A 19,216-nucleotide genomic window follows, 5' to 3' on the forward strand; every position below is an offset into this window, starting at 1 on the left:
GGACCGTGGAAATATTGTGTCAAGATGACGTTATGATCCGGCTCCACACCCGAGAAGAATATTATCAATTATTACACAGGGAAAGCCTTCGTAAACACATTCGGAATTATCTTTGGATCCACATTAATTTCTCGGTTTAACTTTTCTGCCCAGAAGAATTATGTATTATCCATTGGCTTTTATAAAAATACGAAACACCTTAACTTCTCCATATTTAACGTTTCTAGCCACATGATTTATGCACAATTAATCGGATTAAAAAAAAAATTAACTACTCCTTTTTTTTTTTACTCTGGTTATTATTGTTTCCTTCATTCAGGTGTATTTACGTCACGATGACGTAACGTTACGCCACTATCACGCAGGGTTCTCCTCACCTAGCGTGAGGTGAATGCTACCCTCGGTGAAACACATAAGGTTCGTGTACATTTATTTCGTCGCGAGATACGCTTCTCGTTCCAAGTTTTTTTTTTTTTTTAAGTCTTTACGACACAACTGTCGCTGGGACGGCACACGCCAAACTGAGATACAAAGTTAGAAAGAAATCAAAAAAATAATAAAAGTAACACAGCCCAAGCTGTTAAAGCCTAAAGGCATAGTTTATTTCCTCATCTCCATTTTATTTTTTACAATAAGAAATTTATACAGCTGCCGGGGTAGCGGCACTGTCAGACTGTTACTGAACGCCTGCTCTCCGGCAGACAGACTCTTCGCAGAGGAGCACGTGCTGAAGGCCGTGGCGAGCGCCCTGGCGCCTTCTAGCTTCTGGAGCCGGCGCCGCCGATTTTGATGGTGATCAGGAAGCAGCACTCGAACTTCCGCTCCTCACCCTTGTTCCACAGCTTCCACATCACGTCGTATTCTCTCTGCATTAAAGGAAAAAATAATTTTAATAATACTCGACAAATAATAAGAAAGGAAAAGTGGAGCAAGTATGAGAATTACAGTGGTATGTCATTACTAGCGACCATGGCAGTGCTTCGTAATTGCTAAATATGTTTGGCAATTGGATATACGTCAAAATATCCTTTCCCCGCCTTTCTGTGCCCATTCCCTCCCACGACGCTCTTTGACCTTCTTGTCCTCTTCTCCCTCTCTCTTTCCACCACCTCTTTCTGCTTCTCTCTGGCCATTTCGTCCTGGGCCCCTCCCTCAGTCCATCTACTCTTTCCGCCTCTCTCTGATACTGAGGCCCGTACACTGAAGCGCCAAAGAAACTGGCATAGGCACGCGTTTTCAAATACTGAGATATGAAAACAGGCAGAATACGGCGCTGCGGTCGGCAACGCCTGTATAAGTCAACAAATGTCTGGCGCAGTTGTTAGATCGGTTACTGCTGCTTCAATGGCAGGTTATCAAGATTTAAATGAGTCTGAACGTAGTGTTATTGTCTGCGCACGAGCGATGGGAAACAGCATCTCCGAGCGATGAAGTGGGGATTTTCCCGTACGATCATTTCAGGAGTGTACTGTGAGTATCAGGAAACCGGTAAAACATCATCAAATCTCCGACATCGCTGCGGTCGGAAAAAGACACTGCAAGAATGGGACCAACGACGGCTGAAGAGAATCGTTCAACGTGACTGAAGTGATATATATATATATATATATATATATATCACTTAATAATAATAATAATAATAATAATAATAATAATTAATAACCACGGAAAGGAAGGGATAATATAACTTGTCCTCCCTTCAAGGGAATAAGCTTCGGCTTATTAAGCCCTCTCAGCGGCTTGGACGACCTACTCTCAGCCTTCCCGCCAGAAGGAGGTCATTTTAACTAGGTTGCGTATTTGGCACTGCTTTTTTAGCCATCGTCATTTTGACAAGTGACGCTACCCCATCACTTTATACACACTGCGCCCAAGTTTTAACTGTCGGCCACTTCCTGGCGGAATGCCCACTTTTTGAAACTTCCTGACAGATTAAAACTGTGTGCCGGACCGAGACACGAACTCGGGACCTTTGCCATTCGCGGCACACAGTTTTAATCTGCTAGGGAGTTTCATATCAGCGCACACTCCTTTGCAGAGTGAAATCTCATTCTGGAAACACCCCCCAGACTGTGGCTAAGCCATGTCTCCGCAATATCCTTTCTTCAGGGATGCTAGTTCTGCAAGGTTCGCAGAAGAGCTTCTGTAAAGTTTGGAAAGTAGGAGACGAGGTACTGGCAGTAGTAAAGGTGTGAGGACGGGGCGTGAGTCGTGCTTGGGTAGCTCAGTTGGTAGAGCACTTGCCCACGAAAGGCAAAGGCCCGGAGTTCGAGTCTCGGTACGGCACACAGTTTTAATCTGCCACGGAGTTTCATATCAGCGCACACTCCGCTGCAGAGTGAAATCTCATTCTGGAAACACGCCCCAGACTGTGGCTCAGCCATGTCTCCACAATATCCTTTCTTTCAGGAGTGCTAGTTCTGCAAGGTTCGCAGGAGAGCTTCTGTAAAGTTTGGAAAGTAGGAGATGAGGTACTTGTAGTAGTAAAGCTGTGAGGACGGGTCGTGAGTCGTGCTTGGGTAGCTCAGTTGGTAGAGCACTTGCCCGCGAAAGGCAAAGGCTCCGAGTTCTAGTCTCGAACCGGCACACAGTTTTAATCTGCCAGGGAGTTACATATCAGCGCACACTCCGCTGCAGAGGGAAATTCTGATTCAGCCCATTTTTTAACCGTTTACGTTCCCGCTTGGGTTTGCCATCTGAGTTAACTGCGGTTTTAGCAAATGACGCGCAGGCTGTCGACCGCGTTTTACTTTTTATCCGTCAATATGGCGAAGGACATTTAATTTTTATCCTTGGATCTCCGTTTCTGTATGGTGTCTTTTTACCCCTTTCTCCACGTCCCTGTTTTTCTGTCAATTGGGACTGACATAGTCGTTTTTAACGCCTCTTTTGTGACGTCTCCTGGCAAGACATTCACAAAATCGTTGCAACATGTGTGAAAAAAGAAACATTTATCTGTATTACTATTATTATTTCATTTCTGTATCAACGGTTGTCGATTATATAGACTTCGTAAAAAAAAAAACTTTTTTCATTTTTATGTTTGTGCAATAATAATGTATCTATATGTTGCAAATAATGTCTGTGGTCGGCGAGTGTAGAAATCAAAGCAGACAATGATAATTAAAAAAGATAACAAAGATGCATATTAAGTTGCCTATAAACAGAAGAGGTTAAAACATTGCTCTCTCTGTCTTCTTGTAGCCGTTAAAGTTGTAAGAGCCTGTAACGCTCGATTGAATGCATAGTTAGCTTTCTTTTGTTCCTTGTCTGAGAAAGACGCCATTGGAAGATGATGAATGAAAAAGGTGTGTACTTTAAATTTATGTTTATTTTGGAATATAGAAATTGTTAAAAATACTTGTAATAATTTATTGCTAGCTTGCCCAGTATTTTATTCCACATTTTCAGCCGTTTTCAGCCTGTTTAGAATTTTTCATGACGCAGAGCTGTGCAGCAATCGCGGGAGCCGCTGCCTCGGCAAATTCAAATTAAATTGAATTAAAGCAGTTTTCCCGCAATTAAGTGGGCAGGTAGCGGTACACTAAAATTATTTCTTTCAGCTTCCCGGAGACCTCAGAGGTGAATGGTGGATTTTATTATGTCATTTTCAAGTGGACATGGGCAACTGCTATTACAATATCAGTGACGTGAATAATTTAAATAAATCAGAGCAATAAAATTTTACTTGTGTGATATCAAAGACTGCTGTGATGAAAGCTTTCCTGGCTAATAATACAAAAACCGAATTTCATTTTTCGTTTCATGCTCTCTTTTTTGTCGTGGAAATCAGTAGCTTTTACGTTTAGGGAATATAGCATACTGTAACTTCTGTACGTATAATAAGAGTAGCGAAGGACATCTTTAATTTCATAATTAGTTACAGTAATGATACCGTGTTTGATTTCTAACAAGCCAGATCAGGGTTACATAGAAATAGTTTGCAAATTAAAAATCATACGTGCAAAGTAGGAAATCTTTTAGTGTTGTGCGAATCCCCACGTAATCGATCAAGGTGCACAAAGTTAAAATTTTTTCAACTGCAGAAACTAATAGTGAGAATCGCATTTTATTTATTGTGTTCACAACAATAAGCATTATATAGTTAATTAAAATATTATACCATATAAACTGCATATAAAGTCAAAAGCGCGGTGGGCATTACGCGACACTCTGTCTCCGTGTGCTATAGTTTTGACGTGGGCGTGTACGACCCCAATTGTTTTTTCGCCCAAAAGCAAAATAGAAAAACGCCTTTGCACCATTACAGAGAAAGGTTGTAGGCAACCTTGAACCAAATTTCAAACTTATGTATCGCCATGGGATACAGATACGCGGTTTAGAAAAAGTGATCCATTAATTATGTTGCGCAGTGTAGCTGGCAGGGCATCAGCCCCGGAAGTTGAGCCACAGACTCTGCAGCTGAACTCCAGTTCACTGGGTGGTCCCTAAATACGCAATGACCGCAAAGAAATGATGTTCGCTCTAATTACGAGCACGTGACAGTCGCTACAATATAGCGCAGCAATGGCGGCACCTACTGTAGACACGACCGGAGCTGCGGTGCCGTTTCGCTGCCGTAACGCCTGCTGCTTAGGCAACACCTTTCACTCTGCGGTACCGCGTGCAGTCTGTGTCCTATTGGCTCTGAGCACTATGGGAGTCAACTTCTGAGGTCATCAGTCACCTAGAACTTAGAACTACTTAAACCTAACTAACCTAAGGACGTCACACACATCCATGTCCGAGGCAGTATTCGAACCTGCGACCGTAGCAGCAGCGCGGTTCCAGACTGAAGCGCCTAGAACCGCTCGGCCACGACTGTGTCCTGTGTATAGAGCAACCGGTAAATGCGTTTTTTGTCCATTAGCCGATGAGATAGCTGCATCGGACGCCTTCGAGAAATCATGGGAAAAAGGATAACGTTGGCGCCGTTGAATACTCTTCCTTCTGGATCTCACTGGCGGAGAGAGCGACCTGAATCTCACACTATCACTGTTCGTGGAGTCCACGTGATTCCTTCAAAGGAAATTTTTTTCCCTCCCGCACACTTGGGTCAATTCTGGTGTTCGATTCCACTCGTTGGCTCTTTAAGCGATGACGTCATACCTAAGGCATAGACGCTACATAGAGACAATCTTTGAAAGCAACTTGATCATATTCGTAAACAAACGAATGTAGCATACGATAAAATTACACAGTTCACGTGATTAATTACTTAGCCACAAATTATACCGACAAGAATTGAAGGTAACGAAAATAAATAATAACAGAAAAAGAGAAGTTCACATGTCTGAAATAAATTATTATCGTAATTTATGCGAGTAAGAAAAGCACAGAGAATCTTTAAATCCAGTACAGTACAGCGCATGGTGAAGTCATAATATTATGAATCAGCGTTAAATTTTAATACTAATTGTTAATTCTAACGGTACGAGTATACAAGTAACGAAAATTGACAAAAATTATGGTCTAACAGATACTGGAATCGGTAACTGGAACTGACTTATAAAGGTTAATTGTAGTTACCGATTCCAGTCATTCTACTGTTCGTTAGTTAGATCGTTTCAACAAGTGTGTGCACTTAAGTGGTAAAGGATTTCCACATATGGTATCACCATCCTCATTACTACGAAAAAGAGAAAAATTTGGAAGCTGTACCTATAATATTTAGTAGTTCCTCGTAGTAGTTCTGAGATCAATAAGAAATGGAGAAATCCTACAAAAACATAGTCCACATATTTACTGCAAAAATGTCCAAATTTATGAACCATCGAAAAACTGGAAACGGTAACTATAAGAACTGATCTCCTATATAGGTCCCTTCAAGTTACCGATTCCAGCCATTCGATAACTCATTAATTAGATCGTTTTTTCAGTATGTGTGTGCATTAAAATGTAGGCTAATATGATTTCTGTATTTGTAGTTGCACTCTGAACTAAGGGTTCAAAGGGCTCTGAGCACTATGGGACTCAACTGCTGTGGTCATAAGTCCCCTAGAACTTAGAACTACTTAAACCTAACTAACCTAAGGACATCACACACATCCATGCCCGAGGCAGGATTCGAACCTGCGACCGTAGCGGTCGTGCAGTTCCAGACTGTAGCGCCTTTAACCGCTCGGCCACTCCGGCCGGCACTCTGAACTACTAGAAGAAAGTTACTAATATTGGGAATCGGTAACTAGAGTTGACCTGCACAGAAGGCCAGTTCTAGTTACCGATTCCAGTTTTTGTTTTACACCCCAGTACTTTAAGAGAGGAATTACAAATGTAGAAATGGAATTTGTTTCAGTGCATACAACTGCAATAGTAATTTACGTATGAATCATGGAATGGTTGTAATCTGTTACTGGAATTTACCTACGTAAGTTAATTCTAGTTATCGATTCCAATATTCTTTATTTTTTGTGGATATTCGTTTGTCGTGTACTGGCTTTTCTTTTAGAATTTAGTGTGTCGGTTTCTCAACATTTTTTGCTACTGTTTTGTATTTGTCATTCATTCAATATTCCCATTTTTCTGATGCATTTCAGTTTCTCCCCGCCAAAACCACCACTTTCCTGCACTTCTCCAGTTAGATTCAATAATTAATATAAAATTAGCCCTTTTTCTTATAATAGAACGATTTCAGCATGTGCTTTACTGTAATGAAATTTAAAGGTTCTCTGTGCATTTCTAGTCGCATAAATTACGAAAATGCTTCTTACCAGGCATGAAAATTAGTTTTTAATTCTTGTTCTTAATTCTATTCATTAACTTCAGTTCGTTTTGATATAATTTATGACTAAGTATATAACTGCGAGAGTGTGATTGTGATTTTATCGTATGCTACATTCGTCTGTTTACGTGTGTAATCCGTTTCGTGAATTGCCTATACGTAGCGTCTTTGCCTTGGATATAACGTTATTGCTCAAAGCCGACGAGTGGAATCTGACAGTAGAATTTACCCCACTTTGCTGTCTACGTTGGTCTGCAAAACTTAACCACAAAAGTAACATACGCGTGATGTGCCACTCTAAACTATCACACCTCGACCAAACTCGGACCCTACATGGGAAGAACTACTATAGTATAGTGCAGAAGGTAACTGAAAGAAATACACATAGAGACGAAAACAAACGACACTTTTATTGTAATACAATAATTACGCTGAGGTCCTCTGGACATTAAAAAGGCGGGGCGTGGTACTTAATAGGATGTCTGATGCATGCTCTGCAACTTGCTCCCATGGTGCCAGAAGGCTGTGTGCCGTCCCCATTGAAAGTATAGGAAAAAACTAGAACGTAAATATTTAAAACAATCAATATGGACGAGAGCTTTTATCTCGATGGCTAAATATTATATTGAGTGCGATACTGGCCGCTCAGGTGGCAGATAATTTAAATCATTTGTATTATTATTATATAAAATGTTGACATGAACTTTCGAGTGCAAAGAGTAATAAGTATGCACCACACCAACAATCAAAATTAATGTATAGAAGAACTGGGTTCAACTGTCTTCTTTTTATCAGTTCACTCTCTCTCTTGTCAGCCGTGTTAGAAGTCGGACATATTGGTTCACTGCTGTTGAATGTAAGCGTACTTGTAATATTAATTTGACAATATAATAGTTTAATGTTATTGTTCACTTTTATTTGTAGCAGGTGAGTGTCATGTCCGTTTCCTTCAAATATCAATACTCTGAGTAATTTTCAGCACAACAATTGCAGCCGCCGCTGCAGCTACGGACGCCATTACGTGGCAATCTTAATTCATGAAATTCGCGGAAGCGAAGAAATCGCCCACTTATAATATGGTAAATATTTTTTCCACAGCCGTCCGACGCAATGGAGGAAGACGTAGCTCTTATGATTTTCATTTTCAGTTATTGGCCGAGATCCAGAACCACGACTCGGACTACTATTAATTGTTAAAAGTGGTAAAAACAATTCTCTCGCGGGTGTGGGCAATTACAAATGATAATCAAAGATCTCATGCTTGTTAACAATACAAGCCAAGGCAAAATACAAAAATATTATTTCAGTTCTTAACTGAAATGCAATGTGTTTGAAGATTGGCTCGTATTACAGTAACTAACTTGAACAAAGAGACTGCTCATCGTTAATCTTATTGACCAAATAGTTGTGAAAAGCATAAAAATCAAATTAAAAAAAATTTAAAACCAAACCAAAACCAAATCTCAACCGTTTTAAAGAGCTCATCGCACGCCATTTAATTATTATTTTATTAATATACGTAACATACAGGGTGAAGCGAAATTCGAGCACTCGAGCTTCGCAGCGCGAATCCTCACATGCCAGCGATCCTTGATGAAGCCCCAAAGGAAAAAATCGCATGGGGTTAGGTCGGGTTGAACTTCAGTGTACCCAAGCGCTGGATAGGCCGCAAGAGGCCCAATGACAGGGCTTGCTTTGCATGGCCCCCACGTTCACCCGACCTAACCCGATGTGATTTTTTCATTTGGGGCTTCATCAAGGATCGTGTAGCAGCAGGCCTCCTTGAATTAAGAAACCGGATTGAAGCAGTTGTTGCTAAAATCACTGAAGACACATTTATCAACGTTTGGAAAGAACTCGGCTATAGACTTGATGTGTGCCACGTGACAAATGGTTTTCACATTGAACATTTATAAGGTTCTTGGTAAAATTGTTTGAGTTACTCATTCATTTGACATATCATTTATAACTGTAAGTTTAATATAATAAATATTATAAAGCGTTAAAACCCAGATATTCATTTATAAACACCCTGTATTAAGTCCTAATCGACGCTGTCCTGGGAGGCAACGCCTTACGCTTATGAAGGCCCGTAACGCTTTAGTGTCTGAGGGGTTGCCGATCACTTAAGGCGAACGTCGTGTACATGGCAATACCCTCATAAGGCCGTGTTATGGGGTGTAACGGGGCATAATGTTACATGGCCGCACTGACGTCCGAATCATCGAAAACACTACACTCACCAATCAAGTTTATTGTGGCACTACAGCCCTTCCCCATCTGCGTGTTTTCGGTGGTACATTTGGCCCTGAGTTAATTTTTATGGATGACAATGTGCGACCGCATCGCACTGCGCAGGTGTAGCAAGTCTTGGAACGGGAGGATATTCGGCGAATGGCCTGGCCTGCCCGTTCCACGGAGTTAAATCCCATCGACTACGAGTGGGATGCGGTGGGGGACGTATTGCAGCACGTGCACAACCATCCAGTATATGTAAATTAAAGGGGAATCACTGTTATCAGCTGCAGCGGGACACTGAGCGGAATCAGCGGCGACGAGCGAAAATGTGTACCGGACCGGGATTCGAACCCGGGATCTCCTGCTTACTACGCAGGTGTGGTAACTATTGCGCCATCCTGGACACAGCGTTATCTCAACTGCACGGACTGTCTCGGTACGCCTCACGGCCGATCCACACTTCCACAGCAGAACCTATCTGCAGTCCCTGTCCATTGTACACATGTTCGAAACTTAAGAGATTCCCGCAGGAGGTCGGACGTATTTGAGCATTCGTACTGAAGAAAGCGGATCCATTGCCCAGTCAGGTTATCAACTGTTTGAGTGGGTGTGGTTTGGGATCTTATGAGCGCCCAACGACGAGGTTATCAGCGCTCTGACATCGATTAAAACAAACGAATGTGGATGAGAAAGAAAATTGTCGTACACACACGCACACGAAACGACCACACAATGACTATCGCACAGGCACTCTCACATGCACTAAAACCAATGAGGAGGCAAGATAGCCAATCTAGAAATTGAAAGAGGGAAAACAAACCACAAAAGAGGCAAAAGAACAGCAATTGGAAATGTAACTGGCTGACGACTTACGAAAAAATTTGGGTGAGCCAACCACCCCGTTGACACATTAAAAATATCTCACCAAAATCTTGTTAAAAATGTGGGACAAATCACAGAACTTTAAAACGCGAACCACATTCGATTGAGCATTGCAAAAAATAGACTGCAGATCCGCCGGGTAATCCGCTGCAGTCCGCTGTGAGCAAATAAAATGCAGTCCAATAAAATGTGGTGCACCGTGATCTGCACGCCACAAGCACCGCACATCGGAGGGTCCTCTCGCCGGGGTAAAAATCCATGCGTCATAGGTCTGTGGCCGATGCGAAGACGAGTAAGATGATCTCGTCCCGTCGACGTGGCTGGAAGGAAGTACGGCACGGCCGAGTTGTGGGCTTCATGACACGGAACTTGTTGTCGGTCACTTCTAGCCACTCATGTTCCCAGCGACACAGGACTTTATACCGCAACAGCGAGGTGAGGGCATGCAGGGGGATAGCACACTGAAAGACCTGACGGTCACGACAAGCCTCCTTGGCTGCTCGATCAGCCCTTTCATTCCCCAGAATTCCCGCGTGCCCGGGTACCCAGCAGAAAGACAACTGCTTCCACAGTCGCTGTAGTTGGAGGAGGGCGTCGTGGGTAGTCTGGGTTCACTTATCTGCTGGGTACAAACGCTGGAGAGAGTAAAGGGCGCTCAAAGAATCTTAACAGACGAGAAATCTAACAATGGGAGAAAGTCTCATCTGCTCCAGTGCCCGCAAGATGGCATACAATTCTGCGCTAAAGATGGTAAATTCGGGAGGCAGTATGACGTTGAGGACACGATGCGGGAAGACGACAGAGCAACCAACAGAATCACCCTGCTTAGACCCATCCGTGAAAACAGCTACATGGCCGTGGAGCTCAGATAAAACGGCAGAAAAGATCCCATTAAAAACGGAAGTAGGAGTGCTATATCTCCTGTACCGCACCAAATCTAAAATCACTCTGGGCCTCTCCAGTAACCAGGGCGGCAGATGGTTAAAACCCTGGATTTGGTGTCGTACAGACTCCACACCGAGGGACTCTAGCGCACATTGCACACGGATCCCAAACGGCAACGTAGCCCGGGGACGGTGGGAAAAAAGGCGGTACAGAGGCGGATGAGCAACAATATAGTGAGCAAGCGAGGTTGGAGCTGCAAGAAACTTATAAGCCTGGCGGACCAGCAGGAGCTGCCGCCGGATGGTAAGTGGCGGTTCGCCAGCCTCAGCACAGAGGCTGGTACGGGACTGGTCCGATAAGCACCCGTGGCCAGTCGAATCCCCGCATGGTGGACAGCGTCAAGGAGCCGCAAATGAAACTGCATCGCTGACCCATACACCGTGCACCCGTAGTCCAGTCGTGAACGCACAAAAGCCCGATAAAACTGAAGGAGACGCGCTCTGTCCGCGGAGTGCGGCTAAGCTACTACAAACAGCACAGTGAACGCATTATTGTGGCCAAGATAGACACGAAGCCCACGCCTACCACAGTAGTACGAGTTTATATGCCAACTAGCTCTGCAGATGACGAAGAGGTTGAAGAAATGTATGGTGAGATAAAAGGAATTATTCAGATAGTGACGGGGGACGGAAATTTAGTAGTCATGAGGGACTGGGATTCGAGAAGGAAAAGTAGTAAGTGAATATGGAATCGGGGAAAGGAATGAAAGAGGAAGCCGCCTGGTGGAATTTTGCACAGAGCATAACTTATATATAGCTAACACTTGGTTTAAGAATCATGAAAGAAGGTTGTATACATGGAAGAGGCTTGGAGACAATGGAAGGTTTCAGATAGATTATATAATGGTAAGACAGAGATTTAGGAACCATGTTTTAACATGTAAGACATTTCCTGGGGCAGATGTGGACAGTGACCACAATGAACTTTAGATTAAAACTGATGAAACTGCAAAAAGGTGGGAATTTAAGAATATGGGACCTGGATAAACTGAAAGAACCAGATGTTGTAAAGAGTTTCAGAGGGAGAATTAGGGAACGATCGACAAGAACGGGGGAAAGAGATACAGTAGAAGAAGAATGGGTAGCTTTAAGAGATGAAATACTAAAGGCAGCAGAGGATCAAGTGGATAAAAAGACGAGAGCTAGTAGAAATCCTTGGGTACCAGAAGAAATATTGATTGTTATAGTCAGCTAACTACATATGAACCCCAATTTGCGAAAATCATAGAAAACATACACTGTTTGGACAAACGTAACATGACACCTACTAGTGGGTAATAATATGGGGGTGTGTCTACCATTCGGATTTATAGCGGCTTCAACTCTGCTGGGCACATTCGATGTCGCGTCGGAATGCCTGTGGTGAATGGCACCCCAGTATTCCTCAAGAACCGAAACCGGAGAAAGCTGCGACGTTAGGCACTGGGCTCTGAAGCGAATTCGACGCTCCAGCTCATCCCAAAAAGTTTCCAGTGTGTACACTTCGGTATCTGCTGGTGTTTCCATATTTTTATCAAATGTGTGCATGTAACTATCGATGCAGAATGTTTCAAGAACCAGAACTAAATGAAGAATCTAGTAATAAGCACTCTAGCACATGAAAAAGGAACGACGCACCAGAAAGGAATTATCCGAATGGGCCGGAAACCGGCAGACGTGATGCACATGTACAGATGTACAAATGATTACAATTTCGGAAAAAATGGATGATTTACTGAAGAGAAAAGGTTCATAAATTGAGCAAGTCAATAACGCTTTGGTCCTCCTCTGACCCTTATGGAAGCAGTTGCTGGGTTTGGCCTTGATTGATAGAGTTACTGGATGCCCTCCTGAGGGATATCGTGCCAAATTCTGCCCAAGTGGCGCCTTAGATCGTCAAACTCCTGAGCTGGTTGGAGATCCCTGCCCATAGTGCTCCAAATGTCCTCAACTGGAAAGAGATCCGACGAACTTGCTGGTCAAAGTACAAGGGGCGTTCAAAAAGAAACGAGCAGGAGACATAATTACAGAATCCAGTACCTGTATGTTAGAAGTATTGACCCTGGCTGTTGAGACACTTGTCTCACTGTGACGCAAAGCCATGAATGGCTATCTCATAAAATTCCCAGGGCTGCGATGTTAACCAGTTGCGCACGTACAGCTGGACGTCGTCGTCCGAGGTGAATCGTTTGCCCCTCAGAGCCTTTTAAGGGGTCCAAAAATGGCGTAATCACAGGGAGAGAAGTCCAGACTGTATGGAGGGTGGCCGGGAAACTCCCACTTGAATTTCTGCAGGTGCGCCGCGACTGTGTTGGCCGTATGAGGCTTTGCATTGTCGTGGAGCAGAATGACCCCACGGGTGAGACTGCATGGTCGTTTCGATTTGATCGCTTGGCGAAGGGTGGTCAAGGTTTGCGAGTAACGCTGAGGATTCACTCTTGTCCCGCGCTGCAGGAAGTAATGAGATGGGGGCCATCTTGGTCAAACAAGAACGTCAGCGTAACGATTTGCCTCGGACGACGACGTCCAGCTGTATGTGCAGAACTGGTTAACATGCAGTCCCGGGAATTTTATGAGACAGCCATTCATTCACCGCCTTGTGTCACAGTGGGACAAGTGTTTCAACAGCCAGGGTCAATATTTCTAACATACACTTAATGGTTTCTGTAATTATGCCTCCGGCTCGTTTCCTTTTTAACGCCCCTTATATGATTTGGAAAACACGAAGACAAGCAGTAGAAATTCTCGCTGTGTGGGGGTGTACATTATTTTGTTGAAGTGTAACCCCACGACGATGGCTTGCCATGAAGGACAACAAAGCGGGACGTAGAATATCGTCGACGTGCAGCTGTGCTGTAATAGTGTCGCCGATGACAACCAAATAGGTCCTGCTATGAAATGAAATGCCACCCCAGATCATCACTCCTGATTGTCGGACCATATGGTAGGCGTCAGTCAGCTTGGAGTCCTACTGCTATCCAGGGCGTTTCCAAACACGTCCTCGCTAGTTTTCGTGGTCCATTTCGAAGCGGTATTGCTCCAGAAGTTGGACCATTATGGAATATGGGGAGTAGCTCACAATTGGTTCACCTCTTACTTTAGCAACAGGCAGCAAAAGCTCATTATTCACAATGTTGATAACGGCTATGATGTGGGGTCTCAGTGGGGTAGTGTCAAGTGGGGGGTGCCCCAGGGATCAGTGTTTGGGCCTCTCCTGTTCCTTATTTATATAAATGATATGCCCTCTAGTATTACGGGCGGCTCTAAAATATTTCTGTTTGCTGATGACACTTGCTTGGTAGTAAAGGATGTTGTGTGCAACAATGGCTCGGTTACAAATAGTGCAGTACATGAACAAGTCCATGGCTTGTAGAAAATAAACTAACGCTAAATCACAGTAAGACTCAGTTTTTACAGTTTCTAACACACAATTCAACAAAATCTGACGTTTTAATTTCACAGAACGGTCATATGATTAGTGAAACTGAACAGTTCGAATTTCTAAGTGTTCAGATAGATAGTAAGGTGTCGTGGAAAGCCCACGTTTAGTATCTTGTTCAAAGACTTAACACTGCCATTTTTACTATTCGAACGGTATCAGAAGTGAGTGATCGTTCGACACGAAAATTAGTCTACTTTCCTTACTTTCGTTCGCTTATGTCGTATGGTATTATATTTTGTGGTAACTCTTCCCATTCTAAAAGGATATTTTTGGCTCAGAAACGGTCGTTTCGGGCAATAAGTGGTGTAAGTTCACGAACCTCTTGTCGACCCCTGTTCACGAGTCTGGGTATTTGGACGTTGGCCTTTCAATACATATATATTCCTTACTGTCATTTCTTGTTAACAATATTAGCTTATTCCGAAGAATAAGCAGCTTTCACTCGGTTAATACTCGGCAGAAATCAAACCTGCATTTGGATCGGGCTTCCTTAACTCTTGTGCAGAAAGGTGTGCAGTATACTGCTGCATCCATTTTCAGTAAGCTACCACTCGAATTCAAACATCTTAGCAGTAATCCACGCGCTTTCAAATCGAAACTGAAGAGCTTCCTCATAGGTCACTCCTCCTATTCTGTCGAGGAGTTCCTTGAAAAATTAAGCTGATTCTTATTGTATTGTTGATTGCGTTTACTTAAACTTATGGACTGACTTTTTTCAGGTTCATAAACATTTATTTCTATCTGTTATTACCTTTATGTTGTAATTTCATGTACTGACACGTTCCATGACCTTGAAGATTTGCTCCTCAATTTGGTCCTACGGAACTTGGCCTCTAAATAAATGAATAAATCCACTGAAGAGAATCCCACTTCAGTCAATGAGATTCCAAGCCTAAAACGTGTGTGGTGACGCCCCAGACAGCGGTGGTATACCAACCTTACTGTCGCCTGCAATGCAACAACCCAGAGTGATGATCTGGGGTGCCATTTCATTTCATAGCAGGATCTCTTTGGTTATCATCCGCGGCACTCTTACAGGACAGCGGTAAGTGGACGATATTCTACGCCCCGTTTTGTTGCCCTTCGTAGCAAGCCATGCTGGGCTGACATTTCAGTAAGACAATGCGCACCCACACACGTCAAGATTTTCTACTCCTTGCCTTCGTGTTTGCTAAATTCTACCTTGGCCAGCAAGGTCATCGGATCTCACCCCAATTGAGAACGTTTGGAGCATTACGGACAGAGCCCTCCAACCATCTCGGGATTTTGACGACCTAATGCGTCAGTTTGACAGGATCTGACACGATATCTCTCAGGAGGACATGCGATAACTCTGTCAACCAGTGGAGATCCAAATAACTACACTCCTGGAAATTGAAATAAGAACACCGTGAATTCATTGTCCCAGGAAGGCGAAACTTTATTGACACATTCCTGGGGTCAGATACATCACATGATCACACTGACAGAACCACAGGCACATAGACACAGGCAACAGAGCATGCACAATGTCGGCACTAGTACAGTGTATATCCACCTTTCGCAGCAATGCAGGCTGCTATTCTCCCATGGAGACGATCGTAGAGATGCTGGATGTAGTCCTGTGGAACGGCTTGCATGCCATTTCCACCTGGCGCCTCAGTTGGACCAGCGTTCGTGCTGGACGTGCAGACCGCGTGAGACGACGCTTCATCCAGTCCCAAACATGCTCAATGGGGGACAGATCCGGAGATCTTGCTGGCCAGGGTAGTTGACTTACACCTTCTAGAGCACGTTGGGTGGCACGGGATACATGAGGATGTGCATTGTCCTGTTGGAACAGCAAGTTCCCTTGCCGGTCTAGGAATGGTAGAACGATGGGTTCGATGACGGTTTGGATGTACCGTGTCCCCTCGACGATCACCAGTGGTGTACGGCCAGTGTAGGAGATCGCTCCCCACACCATGATGCCGGGTGTTGGCCCTGTGTGCCTCGGTCGTATGCAGTCCTGATTGTGGCGCTCACCTGCACGGCGCCAAACACGCATACGACCATCATTGGCACCAAGGCAGAAGCGAGTCTCATCGCTGAAGACGACACGTCTCAATTCGTCCCTCCATTCACGCCTGTCGCGACACCACTGGAGGCGGGCTGCACGATGTTGGGGCGTGAGCGGAAGACGGCCTAACGGTGTGCGGGACCGTAGCCCAGCTTCATGGAGACGGTTGCGAAAGGTCCTCGCCGATACCCCAGGAGCAACAGTGTCCCTAATTTGCTGGGAAGTGGCGGTGCGGTCCCCTACGGCACTGCGTAGGATCCTACGGTCTTGGCGTGCATCCGTGCGTCGCTGCGGTCCGGTCCCAGGTCGACGGGCACGTGCACCTTCCGCCGACCACTGGCGACAACATCGATGTACTGTGGAGACCTCACGCCCCACGTGTTGAGCAATTCGGCGGTACGTCCACCCGGCCTCCCGCATGCCCACTATACGCCCTCGCTCAAAGTCCGTCAACTGCACATACGGTTCACGTCCACGCTGTCGCGGCATGCTACCAGTGTTAAAGACTGCGATGGAGCTCCGTATGCCACGGCAAACTGGCTGACACTGACGGCGGCGGCGCACAAATGCTGCGCAGCTAGCGCCATTCGACGGCCAACACCGCGGTTCCTGGTGTGTCCGCTGTGCCGTGCGTGTGATCATTGCTTGTACAGCCCTCTCGCAGTGTCCGGAGCAAGTATGGTGGGTCTGACACACCGGTGTCAATGTGTTCTTTTTTCCATTTCCAGGAGTGTACTTGCACTAGGACCACCGCGTTATTGACATGCTCAATTTGTGAAGCTCCTTCTCGTGAATAAATTATCAATTTTTTCTGAAACTGTGCTGGTTTGTATGTCTCTACATGTACGAGGGTTGTCCGTAAAATAAGGTTCCCATGGCGCTGCAATCCTGAAAAGCACTGTTACGGTGGATCCCGTGATTCTGTAGTGTACCTCGGTTCCCCCACTCCAAATCCTCTCCTTAGCGAGCTGCCTGCGGAGCTCTGTCTTGGCTTGGCAGCCGTACGTGGTGGATCTCCCCCTCGCTTCGCCCGCCAGGTGCGAGCTGCGTTCGGTGATCCGTTTCCTAAAAACATTGCGCCGGCCGAAATCCATTCCCAGCTATGCGAAATCTATGGAGACAAGTGTATGAGCGTCCAACACGTGCGCAAATGGTGCAGAGTTCAAGAACGGGCGTGCTGACGTCCATGATGAGGAGCATTCCGGACGGTCATCTGTTTCTGACGAAACAATCGCAAAAGTGGAGGCAGCGGTGCCCTCAGATAGAAGAGTGACGGTTCGTGAGCTCTCCGAAATGGTCCCTGTTGTCAGCAAAACCTCTACTGGCAAGAGTTTGACGGAGCATCTAGGGTATGCTACGGTTTGCGCGAGGTGGGTGCCAAGAATGTTGACCGAAGACCACAAACGTCAATGCGTTGAAGCGGCTCAAGAACTTCTTCAAGATCACGGAACTTATGGCGAGGAATACCTCGACTCCATCGTCACTGGAGACGAGGCTTGCGTGCACTACCGCACACCCGAGACTAAAGAACAGTCCAAACAATGGAAGCACCCAGAGTCGCCGAGATCGCGAAAATTGAAATAAACGCAAAGTGTCGACCAAGTGATGGCAACAGTGTTTTGGGACAGGAAGGGGGTATTGCCGTGCGAGATCTTGCCCACCGGTACACCAATCAACGCTGCCAGGTACTGCGAGACACGGCAAATAATTGCGCCATGCAATTCAAAACAAGAGCAGGGGTATACTGTCCAAGGGGATACGTTTCCATCAGGATAACGCTCGACCGCACACCGCTAAAGCCACCAATGAGCTCATCGCAGCCGGCCGGGGTGGCCGACCGGTTCTAGGCGCCACAGTCTGGAGCCGCGCGACCGCTACAGTCGCAGGTTCGAATCCTGCCTCGGGCACGGATGTATGTGATATCCTTAGGTTAGTTAGGTTTAAGTAGCTCTAAGTTCTAAGGGACTGATGACCTCAGAAGTTAAGTCTCATACTGCTCAGAGTCATTTTTAGCTCATCGCAAAATTTGGATGGGGTATTGTCAAACACCCACCCTACAGCCCGGCTTAGCCCCAAGTGACTACCATCTCTTCCCTGACACGAAGAAACATCTGGGTGGAAGGCATTTCGGCGACAGAGAAGAGCTGGAAGAAGCGGTTCTCAGGTATCTGCGGGGCTTGGCGGTAGATTTTTTTGACTCGGGCATTCAAAAGCTCGTGCACCACATGCAAAAATGTATTTACGTCAGTGGCGACTATGCAGAAAAATAGGTTAAAGTCTGAACTTTCCAAAAATGTACGCATTTATGAAATAAACATTTTTACACTGTGAGAAAAAATTGGGAACCTCATTGTACGGACACCCCTCGTACATGACCTATGCAGAAAAATAGGTTAAAGTCTGAACTTTCCAAAAATGTACGCATTTATGAAATAAACATGTTTTACACTGTGAAAAAAAATTGGGAACCTTCTTTTATGGACACCCCTCGTACATGACCTCTACCGATTTCCGTCCCACTCAGATAATTCCTCTGCAGGGTGTCGCTACTGTTTTGAATCACCGAGTATGCCGCCGCCCCTTCTCCCACGAGTCATTCCGATACAGACAGTGAAGGCATTTACAGCACTCACAGAAGCATTTAAGCCGGTGTTCTCCACGAACTCATTCGAATGGATCAGGAAGAAAGTCTAGTATCCAGAATGAGATTTTCACTCTTCAGCGGAGTGTGCGCTGATATGAAGCTTCCTGGCAGATTAAAACTATATGCCGGACCGAGACTCGAACTCGGAACCTCTGCCCTTCGAGGGAAAGTGCTGTATCATCTGAGCTACCCAAGTACGACTCACGCCCCGTCCTCACAGCTTTACTTCCGCCAGTACCTCGTCTCCTGCTCCCCAAACTTCACAGAAGCTCTCCTGCGAACCTTGCAGAACTTGCACTCCTGAAAGAAAGGATATTGCGCAGACATG

At 45.1% G+C, this 19,216-nt stretch overlaps 1 protein-coding gene across 1 annotated transcript in view; it reads right to left on the minus strand.

Annotated features, from left to right (window-relative positions):
* Nucleotides 1-557: 557 nt before the first annotated feature.
* Nucleotides 558-19,216, minus strand: part of LOC124551020 (MD-2-related lipid-recognition protein-like) — a 79,646-nt gene continuing 60,987 nt past the window's right edge. Inside the window, exon 4 of the mRNA XM_047125869.1 lies at nt 558-866. Within this exon, the coding sequence (XP_046981825.1) occupies nt 759-866 (108 nt within the window). The 3' untranslated portion in view covers nt 558-758. The remainder of the gene's footprint in view (nt 867-19,216) is intronic.

Source organism: Schistocerca americana, chromosome 9 (genome assembly GCF_021461395.2).
Source record: "Schistocerca americana isolate TAMUIC-IGC-003095 chromosome 9, iqSchAmer2.1, whole genome shotgun sequence".
Classification (NCBI taxonomy): domain Eukaryota; kingdom Metazoa; phylum Arthropoda; class Insecta; order Orthoptera; family Acrididae; genus Schistocerca; species Schistocerca americana.